This window comes from Piliocolobus tephrosceles, chromosome 8 (assembly GCF_002776525.5).
Source record: "Piliocolobus tephrosceles isolate RC106 chromosome 8, ASM277652v3, whole genome shotgun sequence".
In the NCBI taxonomy this organism is placed as follows: domain Eukaryota; kingdom Metazoa; phylum Chordata; class Mammalia; order Primates; family Cercopithecidae; genus Piliocolobus; species Piliocolobus tephrosceles.
In genome coordinates this window covers 14,113,210-14,126,553 of record NC_045441.1, presented here as the reverse complement: position 1 = coordinate 14,126,553, position 13,344 = coordinate 14,113,210, and the positions used below count along the sequence as shown (strand labels likewise).

General features: G+C 48.0%; 1 protein-coding gene across 2 annotated transcripts in view; it reads left to right on the top strand.

Moving 5' to 3' along the window:
• LOC111547037 (general transcription factor II-I repeat domain-containing protein 2B) overlaps positions 1-7,231 on the top strand; it is a 63,248-nt gene extending 56,017 nt beyond the window's left edge. Inside the window, exons 14-15 of one of the 2 annotated variants that reach the window (XM_023218664.3) lie at positions 967-995; positions 4,898-7,231. In XM_023218664.3, the coding sequence (XP_023074432.1) occupies positions 967-995; positions 4,898-6,501 (1,633 nt within the window). In that variant the 3' untranslated portion in view covers positions 6,502-7,231. The remainder of the gene's footprint in view (positions 1-966; positions 996-4,897) is intronic. The other variant, XM_023218663.3, reaches the window with a different exon arrangement.
• Positions 7,232-13,344: the final 6,113 nt, after the last annotated feature.

Sequence of the window (13,344 nt, the reverse complement as noted above, 5' to 3'; positions counted from 1 at the left end):
CGTAATCCCAGCACTTTGGGAGGCTGAGGTGGGCAGGTCGTCTGAGGTCAGGAATTTGAGCCGAGCCTGGCCAACATGGTGAAACCCCGTCACTACTAAAAATACAAAAATTAGCCGGGTGTGGTGGCGGGTGCCTCTAATCCCAGCTACTCAGGAGGCTGAGGCATGAGAATCGCTTGACCTGGGAGGTGGAGGTTGCAGTGAGCTGACATGGCGCCACTACACTCCAGCCTGGGCAACAGAGTGAGATTCCATCTCCAAAAATAAATAAATAGGCTGGGCATGGTAGCTCAGGCCTGTAATCCCAGCATTCTGGTAGGCCGAGGCAAGTGGATCATTTGAGGTCAGGAGTTCGAGACCAGCCTGGCCAATATGGTGAAACTCCATCTCTACTAAAAATAAACATTAGCCAGGTGTTTCCCAGCTACTTAGGAGAATCACTTGAACCTGGAATGCGGAGGTTGCAGCGAGCCAAGATGACACCACTGCACTCCAGCCTAGGTGATGGAGTGAGACTCCGTCTCAAAAAAAAAACCAAAAACAAAAATTTCGGTGCAGTGGCTCACGCCTGTAATCCCAGCACTTTGGGAGGCCAAGGTGGACAGATATCCTGAGGTCAGGAGTTCAAGACTAGCCTGGCCAACATGGTGAAACTAAAAATACAAAAAATTAGTTGGGTGTGGTGACGGGTGCCTGTAGTCCCAGCTACTCAGGAGGCTGAGGCAGGAGAATGATTTGAACCTGGGAGGCAGAGCTTGCGGTGAGCTGAGGTCACGCCACTGCATTCCAGCCTGGGTGATAGAGTGAGACTCTGTCTTAAAAAAACAAAAACTAAATAAATAAATAAATAAATAAATATTCTTCTGTAAAAAATTAAATAAGTAAAAATTTAAAAAATAATAAAACTAAGTGGACAAAAGAGGAAACATGAGCTTCTTGCATTTATCAATGTGTCTCTCTCTTCAGGCCGCTTCCAGGGCTTGAGCTCAGTAATGGTGAGTATTCTGCATGGTGAGAAGAACGTTCTGGCAATATTGGGCCGCGGGAAGCGTCTGGGTGGGCGCTCACCACAGGGTCTTTGCTTCCTTGAGACTGGGACCCAAGTACACGGCGTTCGATGCATGCTTTATTTTTCCTGCATGTGATAAAGTTAGATAACTCTGTTACTTGAGTTTGATTAACCAGGCATTTTTTCTCATACAACAGTCTGACGAAGCATAATCTATATCACACCATGAGTGTGACGTGTGATGTGGCACACTCTTTTTTTTTTTTTTTTCTGGAGATGAGTCTAGCTCTGTCACCCAGGCTGGAGTGCAATGGCACAATCTCAGCTCACCGCAACCTCCCCCTCTCAGGTTCAAGCGATTCTCCTGCCTCAGCCTCCTGAGTAGCTACGACTATAGGCACGTGCCACCACGCCTGGCTAATTTTTGTATTTTTAGTAGAGACAGTTTTTGCCATGTTGACCAGGCTGGTCTCGAACTTCTGACCTCAAGTGATCCGCCCACCTCCACCTCCCAGAGTGCTGGGATTACAGGCATGAGCCACTGTGCATGGCCGATGTGGCATACTATTCAAGTGTGCTATGTGGCGAGGGCTCCCCTGAGGCCACCTGCACAGCTGCGCTCAGGATCACAGTACCGATCTCCTCTGTGTTAGTTGATAAATGGTGCCTTTTTGGCCCCCAGCCCCACTCTAGTACCTCCCCACCTCTAGACCTTGGCTTGACCTCTCTGCAGTGCTGAAGCAAAAGGGATTCCACTTGGCACAGCAGGGGCCCCCCAGAACCCTTCCCGTGCTGAGATTAGCATCTGTTCTTTTTTGTTTGTTTGTTTTTTGAGACAGTCTTGCTCTGTCACCCAGGCTGGAGTGCAATGGCGCTATCTTGGTTCACTGCAATCTCCGCCTCCCAGGTTCAATTGATTCTCCTGCCTCAGTCTTCTGATTAGCTGGGATGACAGGTGTGTGCCACCACATCTGGCTAATTTTTGTATTTTTTAGTAGAGACAGAGTTTAGCCATGTTGGCCAGGCTGGTCTCAAACTCCGGACCTCAAGTAATCCACCCACCTTGGCCTCCCAAAGTACTGGGATTACAGATGTGAGCCACACCGCAGCCGGCTCAGCATCTATTCTGATTGAGCAATGCCCAGGCACTCTGCTACTTAAATATTCTCCTTTTTTCCCCCCTTCAACACTTATTTTAAGTTCTAGGGTACATGTGTAGGATGTGCAGGTTTGTTACATAGGTAAACGTGTGCCATGGTGGTTTGCTGCACAGATCAAACTATCACCTAGATATTAAGCCCATCATCCATTAGCTATTCTTCCTGATGCTCTCCCTCTCCCTACCCGCCCCCATCCTGTTAAATATTCTTAATATCTTCCCTGGAGCCCTTGCAAGTGAATCAGTATCCTGTCAAGTAGAATATGGAGAGGTGTTCTCACGAGCGTGAGTCAACCAGGGAACCTCCTAATGTAACGTTTGAAAACCAAAGTAGGCTGGGCGCGGTGACTCACGCCTGTAATCCCAGCACTTTGGGAAGCCGAGGTGGACGGATCACGAGGTCAGGAGATGGAGACCCTTCTGTACAACATGATGAAACTCTGTCTCTACTAGAAATACAAAAATTAGCTGGGCATGGTGGCGTGTGCCACCACTGGGATTACTACTACTAATGAGTAGTAATCCCAGCTACTCAGGAGGCTGAGGCAGGAGAATCACTTGAACCAGGGAGTGGGAGGTTGCAGTGAGCCGAGATCGTGCCACTGCACTCCAGTTTGGCGACAGAGCAAGACTCCGTCTCCAAAAAAAAAAAAAAAGAAAAGAAAGAAAAAAAAAGAAAACCAAAGTATTCTATTAAAATGCTCCATTCTTCTTCCCAAATGCATCTGATTGCTAAATGATTTTTTGATCTTTTATAATAGTTTTATTTATTTATGTTATTATTATTGGGGTTTTTTAGAGACAAGGTCTCTGTTGCCCAGGCTGGAGTGCAGTGGCGTGATCATAGCTTACTGCAGCCTGGAAGTCCTGCCCTCAGGCGATTCTCCCACCTTTGCCTCCGGAGTAGCTGGGACAGCACCACCATGCCCAGCTAATTTTTTTTTTTTTTTTGGAGAGACGAGGTCTCGCTATGTTTCCCAGGCTGGCCTTGAACTTCTGGCTTCAAGCGATCCTCCTGCCTCAGCCTCCCAAAGTGCTGAAATTATAGGCATGAGCCGCTGTACAGGGCCTGCGTTTTCTTAAGGTGCACTTTTATGTGTGTGTACTCTGGAAATACCTTGATTACCTGAAGGGTGGCCAGGTTCTTTAAATCTAAAACAGCAGCCCCTGTACACTTGAACACACTTATATGTATGAGTTTTGTGTGGTTCTGTGGCCGTCACCCTTGTCGTTTGAGACTCACAGTAGGTAAAAATCATATGCCTTGTCTGTGCTCATTCCCATCTCTGTTATTTCAAAGTTTTCTTGGGAATCAAATGAAAAAATATGTTAAAATGCTCACGCCTATAATCCCAGGACTTTTGGAGGCCAAGGCAAGAGGATTGCTTGAGGCAGGAGTTCGAGACCAGCCTGGGCAACATAGCAAGACCCCCATCTCTACAAAAAATTTAAAAATTAGCTGGACATAGTGGCTCATACCTGTATCCCCAGCTACTTGGCAGGCTGAAGCAGGAGGATCACTTAAACTCAGGAGTTTGAGACAGCAGAGAGCCATAATTGCAGCACTACATTCCAGCCTGGGTGACAGAACAAGACCCTGTCTCTAAAAAGAAAATGCAAACATATTATCAAATAATTCCTGTTTAAACTGGATGTAACAAGCACAGCTATGTGCTGAACCTCATCAAAGGTGTCTTTTGTTTGGCTCATGTATTTTTAAAAATAAGGATGAGGCCAGGCATGGTGGCTCCTGTAATCCCCGCATTTTGGGAGGCCAAGGCGGGTGGATTGCTTGAGCCCGGGAGTTTCAGACCAGCCTGGCCTGGGCAACATGGCAAGAGTCCAGCTCTACAAAAAAAAAAAAAAAAAAGAAGAAAGAAAGAAAAAATAGCTGGGTGTGGTGGTGCATGCCTGTAGCCCCAGCAACTGGGGAGCTGAGGTGGGAGGATCGCCTGAGCCCAGGGAGTTCCAGGCTGCAGTGAGCCATTATCACACCACTGCACTCCAGCCTGGATGACAGAGTGAGACTTTGTCTCCAAAAAAAAAAAAAAAAAAAAGGAATAGTGGCCAACATTGAAAAACCAGGCACTCTTTCATAAAACTCTTGAAAGTTTTATGGGTGGGTGCAGTGGCTCACGCCTGTAATCCCAGCACTTTGGGAGGCTGAGGCGGGTGGATTTCTTGAGGTCAGGAGTTCGAGACCAGCCTGGACAACATGGTGAACCCTCATCTCTACTAAAAATACAAAAATTAGGTGGGCGTGTTGGTGGTTGCCTGATCCCAGCTACTCAGGAGGCTGAGGCAGAAGAATTGCTTGAACTGGGGAGGCGGAAGTTGCATTGAGCCGAGATTGAGCCACTGCACTCCAGCCTGGGTGACAGAGCAAAACTCCGTCTCAAAAAAAAAAAAAAAGTCAGATGCATTTGGGAAGAAGAATGGAGCATTTTAATAGAATATTTTGGTTTTCTTTTTTTTTCTTTTTCTTTTTCTTTTCTCTTTCTTTTTTTTTTTTGAGACAACATCTGGCCACAGCTGGCGTGGCAGCAGTTTGCTGGAGTTGAGGGTCAGCCGGCGGTCCCTCTCTGCAGGGTGGGTCACCCTCCTGTTAACCACACCCCGCCCCACCCGCTTCCTCCCTCACGTGCCTCATCAAGCATTTGCTGTTGTTTTCCTCATAGTAACGTTAAGAGAAAAGTGAAATATTTTTGTCTCCCTGTCTCTGTCAAAAGTGGGAAAACGAAAGATAGACCAAGAGGGCCGTGTGTTTCAAGAAAAGTGGGAGAGAGCGTATTTCTTCGTGGAAGTACAGAATATTCCAACATGTCTCATATGCAAACAAAGCATGTCTGTGTCCAAAGAATATAACCTAAGACGCCACTATCAAACCAACCACAGCAAGCACTACGACCAGTATACGGAGAGAATGCGTGACGAGAAGCTTCACGAGCTGAAAAAAGGGCTCAGAAAGTATCTCTTAGGCTCGTCAGACACTGAGTGTCCCGAGCAAAAACAAGTGTTGGCAAACACAAGTCCAACCCAGAAATCCCCCGTGCAGCCTGTGGAGGACCTGGCTGGGAACTTATGGGAGAAGTTACGTGAAAAAATCAGGTCTTTTGTGGCATATTCTATCGCAATCGATGAGATCACGGATATAAATAATACCACCCAGTTGGCCATATTCATCCGCGGTGTCGATGAGAACTTCGATGTGTCCGAAGAACTTCTGGACACGGTGCCCATGACGGGTACAAAATCTGGAAACGAGATCTTTTCGCGTGTTGAGAAGAGTCTGAAAAAGTTCTGTATCGACTGGTCGAAATTAGTAAGCGTGGCCTCCACTGGCACCCCAGCGATGGTGGATGCCAATAACGGGCTTGTCACAAAACTGAAGAGCAGGGTGGCCACGTTCTGCAAGGGTGCGGAACTGAAGTCCCTCTGTTGTATAATTCATCCGGAATCACTCTGTGCTCAGAAGCTGAAGATGGACCACGTCATGGACGTGGTAGTGAACTCCGTGAACTGGATATGCTCCCGGGGACTGAACCACAGCGAGTTCACAACCTTGCTCTATGAGCTGGACAGCCAATATGGCAGCCTCCTGTACTACACGGAGATTAAGTGGCTCAGTCGCGGGCTGGTGCTAAAGAGATTTTTCGAATCGTTGGAAGAAATCGACTCCTTCATGTCGTCCAGAGGGAAACCCCTGCCTCAGCTGAGCTCCATAGATTGGATCCGAGACCTGGCCTTCTTGGTTGACATGACGATGCACCTGAACACTTTGAACATCTCTCTCCAAGGGCACTCCCAAATCGTCACGCAGATGTATGACTTGATCCGGGCGTTCCTAGCAAAACTGTGCCTCTGGGAGACTCATTTGGCGAGGAATAATCTGGCTCACTTTCCCACCCTGAAATCGGTTTCCAGAAATGAAAGCGATGGCCTGAACTACATTCCCAAAATCGCGGAACTCAAGGCCGAATTCCAGAAAAGGCTGTCCGATTTCAAACTCTATGAAAGCGAACTGGCTCTGTTCAGCTCCCCGTTCTCCACGAAGATCGACAGTGTGCACGAGGAGCTCCAGATGGAGGTGATCGACCTGCAATGCAACACGGTCCTGAAGACGAAATATGACAAGGTGGGAATACCAGAATTCTACAAGTACCTCTGGGGCAGCTACCCGAAATACAAGCACCACTGCGCAAAGGTTCTCTCCATGTTCGGGAGCACCTACATCTGCGAACAGCTCTTCTCCATTATGAAACTGAGCAAAACAAAATACTGCTCCCAGTTAAAGGATTCCCAGTGGGACTCTGTACTGCACATCACAACATGATGGAGAGAAAACTCCTGGCAGGGCCCTATGGTGGGAAGGGCTGGAGTCTTCTAGGCCCAAAGGAGATGACAAAATGAATTATTTTTTTCTTTTTTGAGACGGAGTCTTGCTCTGTTGCCCGGGCTGGAGTGCAGTGGCGCGATCACAGATCAATGCAACCTCCAGCTCCTGGGTTGGAACGATTCTCCTGCCTCAGCTTCCCGAGCAACTGGGACTACAGGCGTGTGCCATCAGGCCCGGCTAATTTTTGTATTAATAGAGACGGGGTTTCACCATGTTGGCCAGGCTGGTCTCGAACTCCTGACCTCAGGTGATCCACCCGCCTCGACCTCACAAAGTGCTGGGATTACAGGTGTGAACCACTGTGCCCAGCCGACAAAATGAATTCTTAAACTTTTTTTTCAGTTTTTTTCCACTTTGAATCAGAAATATAATCTGCAGTATCATACTTGTTTATATGACATTGTATGCCTCACTACTCAGTAAAAATCAAGAAAGTTTTGTTGTAGTATTGATACTTGGCTTTTCTTATGCCTGGCCTGTTTCATTCATTCACATTACCTGCCTGCCACCCTGATAGGCACTGTAGCTGGCATCTTGAAGTTTAAATCAATCAACAGAGAAATAGGGAGAGAGACGTGAATGCTTGCTTTTTGGGTTTTGGGGTTTCTTTTGAGACAGAGTCTCACTCTGTCACCCAGATTTCAGTGCAATGGTGCGATCTGGGCTCACTGCAGCCTCCGTCTCCCAGGTTCAAGTGATTCCCCTGCCTCAGCCTCCCGAGTAGCCGGGATTACAGGTGCCCACCACCACGCCCTGCTCATTTTTGTATTTTTAGTAGAGACAGGGTTTCACCATGTTGGCCAGTCTGGTCACAAACTCCTGACCTCAAATGATCTGCCCGCCTTGGCCTCCCAAAGTGCTGGAATTACAGCCGTGAGCCACCACGCCCAGCCCAAGACATATATATTTGTGGAGGAGTATATATGAATACACATTTATCCCCCGTTCCCATCTGCGTGGTGTCCCACATGGTCTAATATGTTTCCAAGTTTCAGGATAAATAGTTTAAAACATACTGACATACTATAATCCTATGTTATCTGTCTTTGCCTTTACCCGGAACCAGAAAGGTCAGTTTTAAAATGGAAAACCCCAGAGCCAGAAAGGTCAGGTTTAAAATGGAAAACCCCAGAGCCAGAAAGGTCAGGTTTAAAATGGAAAACCCCAGAGCAAATAACATAGGCTCTGTCTATAAAAGTTAGACAAAGTAAGTTGAGGTTTAGAGGTTATTTTTGTTTATTTATTTATTTTTACATCGAATAGTTACAGAAAAGTTGTAGCCAAGCACGTGGCTCACACCTGTAATCCCAGCACTTTGGGAGGCCAAGGTGGGTGTATGGCTTGAGGTCAGGAGTTCGAGATCAGCCTGGGTAACATGGTGAAACCCCATCTCTCCTGAAAACACAAAGATTAGCCGGGCGTGGTAGTGCGCGCCTGTAATCCCAGCTACTCAGGAGGCTGAGGCAGAAGAATCACTTGAACCCAGGAGACGGGGTTGCAGTGAGATTGTGCCATTGCACTCCAGCCTGAGCAACAGAGTGAGACTTTGTCTCAAAAATAAAAGTTGCAAAAATAAAAATAGTATGAAAAATACTCACATGCCCTTTAGCCAGACTCTCAATCGTTAACATTTTACCCTTGTTTCATTATTCGATCACTTTGTCTCCCTCCCTCGTTCCCTCCCTCTCCCTCTCACTCATATGTGTGTATGTGTGTCTATAATCAGTGCCTATGGTAAGTGCATATAAGCAAATGTCTGTGAGTATCTATGATATGTGTATAAATGGATGGGCATTATTTTCCTGGATCGTTCAAGGGAAAGTTACATACATCATTTACCACTAAATACTTCAGTGAGTATTTTCTGAGAACAGGGATATTCTCTTACACAATCACGTTTCCTTTACCAACTTCAGTAAATTGAACATTGTTGCAATTATTTTGTCCAGTTTACTGTTCACACTCTAGTTTTCTCTGTTGACCCAATAACATCTTTCCCTTTTTCATTTTTGGAAACAAGGAAATGATCTCAGTCTGTGGCCCAGGCTGGAGTGCAGTGGTGCGACCTTGGCTCACTGCAACCTCTGCTTCCTGGGTTCAAGTGATCCTCCCACCTCAGCCTTCCAAGTAGCTGGGACTACAGGTGCGTGCTACCATGCCCAGCTAATTTTTGTGGTTTGTCTGTTTTTTTTGTAGAGACGGGGTCTCCCTTTGTTGCCCAGGCTGATCTCCAACTTCTGGGCTCAAGCAATCCACCCGCCTCGGCTTCCCAAAGTGATATCTTTCCCTTAATAGCATTTTTCGGCCGGGCGCGGTGGCTCACGCCTGTAATCCCAGCTTTGGGAGGCTGAGGCGGGTGGATCACGAGGTCAGGAGATTGATACCATCCTGGCTAACACGGTGAAACCCCGTCTCTACTAAAAATGCAAAAAATTAGCCGGGTGCGGTGGCGGGCACCTGTAGTCCCAGCTACTTGGGAGGCTGAAGCAGGAGAATGGCGTGAACCCTGAAGGCGGAGCTTGCAGTGAGCCGAGATCACGCCACTGCACGCCAGCCTGGGCGACAGAGCGAGACTCCATCTCAAAAAAAAAAAAAAAAAAATAGCATTTTTCTCCTGGTAGGTTGTCATTTGAAGGCGTGTGTATGTGTGTGTGTAATCTCTATTAGTCTCTGGAATTAGTGACACAAAATTGTGAATACTTTCCAGATTGGGGAATTCATGTGACCAGGATGGAGGAAGGCTGTGGATCTCCACCTCATGACCCACTCAGGAAGCAATGGAGAAAAGGACTTTGATAAAAATGACAGGGAGTGCAGGAGGGAGAGGGCAACCCCCAGGCCAGGAGCCCAGTTGGAGCCGAGGTGCCTATCCTCAGACATAGGAAAATGACCCCCCTCCAGCCAGTTCCTGTCGTTGACTTCAGGTATAGCTGGGTCTGGCAAGCTCAGCGCTCTTTTGGAGAAGGAATCCCAGATGGGCTGGTTTCTAATGGGAGTTGGAGGGAAGCCCAGGTCTTGGCAGAACTGAGCACTTGTTGACACCACGTATCAGAGGTGTAGCCGTGCAGCAGGACCAGAGCAGCCCCCACTGTTATAGACAGGAAGCTGAAGCTCAGAATGGCTGAGAGCCTTGCTCAAGGTCAAACAAGCTATTATAGGAGTTGTCAGGATTCAAACTAGGGTCCATGTGACTCAAAAGTCCATGTGCCTCACTCTTTTGTTTTGTTTTGTTTTGTTTTGTTTGAGATGGAGTGTCGCTCTGTCACCCAGGCTGGAGTGCAGTGGTGCAATCTCAGCCCAATGCAACCTCCGCCTCTCAGGTTCTAGTGATTCTCGTGCCCCAGCCTCCCGAGTAGCTGGGACGACAGGCATGTGCCACCACGCCCGACTCATTTTTGTATTTTTTAGTAGAGACGGGGATTCACCATGTTGGCCAGGCTGGTCTCAAACCCCTGCCCTCAAGTAATCCACCCGCCTCGGCCCCCCAAAGTGCTGGGATTACAGGCATGAGCCACCACAGCCGGCCCATGTACTTCATTCCTAAGCAGCCACTGTGCCTGACACGGAGACCTAGCAGGTATCTGTCTTGCAGCCTCTGCCCTCATCATCTGTCATGTGTGTGGCTCCCTGGTGGTCTACTCATCAGATAACAGGGAGGGGACAGTAGGGCTCAGCCTAGGCTGCTTTCCATTGGCCAGGCCATTCATGAAGCTGTTCTGCTTTGAATCAATTCCCAAGGCCCCAGGATTCCTTCTTTCCCCTGGAATGTATGTTGGGACCAGGATGGCTTGAGATATGATGGCCACTGACATGCCCTGTCACTCATGGGACTGAGCTAAGATTGGGGGAATGACTGAATGGGTGAGAAAGGTTTTTCGTTTGTTTTTTTGAGACAGTCTTGCTCAGTTGCCCAGGCTGGAGCGCAGTGGCAGGATCTCAGCTCACTGCAACCTCTGCCTCCCGAGTTCAAGCAATTCTCCTGCCTCGGCCTCCTGAGTAGCTGGTATTACAGGAGTAGCTGTAACCCCCCCACACTACACCCAGCTAATTTTTGTATTTTTAGTAGAGACAGGGTTTCACCATGTTGGCCAGGCTGGTCTGGAACTCCTGACCTCAGGTGATCTACCCAACTCCACCTCCCAAAGTGCTGGGGTTACAGGCATGAGCCACCGAGCTTGGCTGGGAGAGGTTTTTAGAAGGGCAGTGGGGTGTCTGCAAACGAAAGCCCTTAAGAGTGGTGTGGTCAGGGAGATGGGCAGGGGCCCAGCCTAGGAATAGGGGCTAGATTTGGTGGGTCTCTGTCAGTTTCCAGGAGCAGGGGTTGTACTGCATCTGTCCCAAGGCCCCGACTTCCCATCCCAGGATGGGCAGAGGAAAGAGTCAATCTCTTCTCCAACACAGGCCCTGGGACTAGGGGCCTACGGAGGGCGCCAGAAGCCAGACCCACCTCACACTTGGCCCGGAATGTACCTGTGTGCCATAGTCATACGAATATGAATTCCATATTCAGCCCCAGGCCTGAACCACAGATCCTGAGCTCTGCAGGGTCAGGATAAAGTACTGGATCTGGAGGACCTTTAGAATCAAAAAGAAAAGCCTGGGTCAGCCGTGGTGGCTCACGTCTGTAATTCCACCACTTTGGGAGGCCAAGGCAGGTGGATCACCTGAGGTCAGGAGTTGGAGACCAGCCTGGCCAACATGGTGAAACCCCATCTCTACTAAAAATATAAAAAATTAGCTGGGCAGGGTGGCGGGCACCTGTAATCCCAGCTGCCCTGGAGGCTGAGGCAGGAGAATCGCTTGAAACCGGGAGTCAGAGGTCGCAGTGAGCTGAGGTTGCTCTACTGTACTCCAGCCTGGGTGACAAGAGCGAAACTTCGTTAAAAAAAAAAAAAAAAAAAAGAAGAAGAAGAAGAAAAAAAAAACCTGGTTCCACCTCCCAGCACTGTCACTTTCTTGCATTACTGCATAAACAAACCACTTAATTTTATGAGCTTTGGTTTCCTCATCCATAAAACACCTACCAGACAGTGTTGGTCTCAGAACTGGAGATGAGGGAATGAGCCCAGCACTATGACTGGCCTCAAGAAAATTGTTGGCTAAACAGAGGTGCAGCCCTTAGAGCAGGCAACTTTAGTTTTTTTCTTCCTTCCTTGTGGGCATGGCTTCCCAATCACCCACCCATTGAGAGGCGTCCTCCCCAGCACACTGCAAGGCCACTTTGAGGGAACCAGAAATATACAAAAACCATGGGAAAACATTTGGTCAGGACCTCAGCTTGGAAAAAAATGAAACAATCATGAAAATAAGTATTTTATTTTTTATATGTATATATATTTTATTTATTTATTTATTTATTTATTTATTTATTTATTTATTTATTTATTTATTTATTTTTGAGACAGAGTCATGCTCTGTCGCCCAGGCTGGAGTACGGTGGCGCGATCTTGGCTCACTGCAACCTCTGCCTCCCAGGTTCAAGTGATTCTCCTGCCTCAGCCTCCTGAGTACCTGGGATTACAGACATGTACCACCCGGCTAATTTTTTTGTTGTCATTGTATTTTTAGAAAGAGGGTTTCGCCATGTTGGCCAAGCTGGTCTCGAACTCTTGGTCTCAAGTCATCCACCTGCCTTGGCCTCCCAAAGTGCTGGGATTACAGATGTGAACCATTGCGCCCAGACTTTAATTTGTTTTTTTAGAGACAAGGTCTTGCTCTGTCACCCAGGCTGAAGTACAGTGGCATGATCACAGCTTACTGCAGCCTCGAACTCCTGGGCACAAGCATTCCTTCCACCCAGCCTGGGACTACAGGTACACACCACCACACCTGGCTAATTTTTAAAAATGTTTGTCTAGACGGGTCTCACTGTGTGGCCCAGGCTGATCTTGAACTCTTGGCCCCAAGCAATTCTCCCGCCTTGGCCTCCCAAAGCACTGGGATTAGAGGCATGGTATTTTATACTGTGTTTAATAAAAAGGTTATAACTGCAACTGAACAAACAGAAGGGGTGAGGGTTGGTGATTCAATTTCCCACAGCTTTGTGTGATAGCTTTTGGTGATGGGCTTTTCCAGCAAACCGGGGTCTGCAAAAATGCAGAACTAGTTTAGAGCTGCAGTGGTTTTCTTTTTTTTTTTTTTTTTTTTTTTTTTGAAACGGAGTCTCGCTTTGCTGCTCAGGCTAGAGTGCAGTGGCGCCATCTCGGCTCACTGCAAGCTCCACCTCCCGGGTTCACGCCATTCTCCTGCCTCAGCCTCCCGCTGGGACTACAGGCGCCTGCCACCATGCCCGGCTAATTTTTTGTATTTTTAGTACAGACGGGGTTTCACCATGTTAGCTAGGATGGTCTTGATCTCCTGACCTCGTGATCCGCCCTCGGCCTCCCGAAGTTTTTTTCTTTTTTTGAGAAGGAGTCTTGCACTGTCACCCAGGCTGGAGTGCAGTGGAGCAATCTCAACTCACTGCAGCCTCTGACTCCCAGGTTCAAGTGATTCTCCTGCCTCAGCCTCCCGAGTGGCTGGGATTCTAGGCTTGCGCCACCATGCCCGGCTAATTTTTATGTTTTCTGTAAAGATGGGGTTTCACCATGTTGGCCAGGCTGGTCTGGAACTCCTGACCTCAAGTGATTCACCCACGTTGGCCTCCCAAAATGCTGGGATTACAGGCCTGAGCCACTATTCCCAGCCATCCAGTGGTTTTCTGAAAGCTTCTCTCAGTCCTTTGATGGTCAGCCTATTCTCTTGACAAATATCTGTTCCCCTTATGATTTTCTCTTGTCT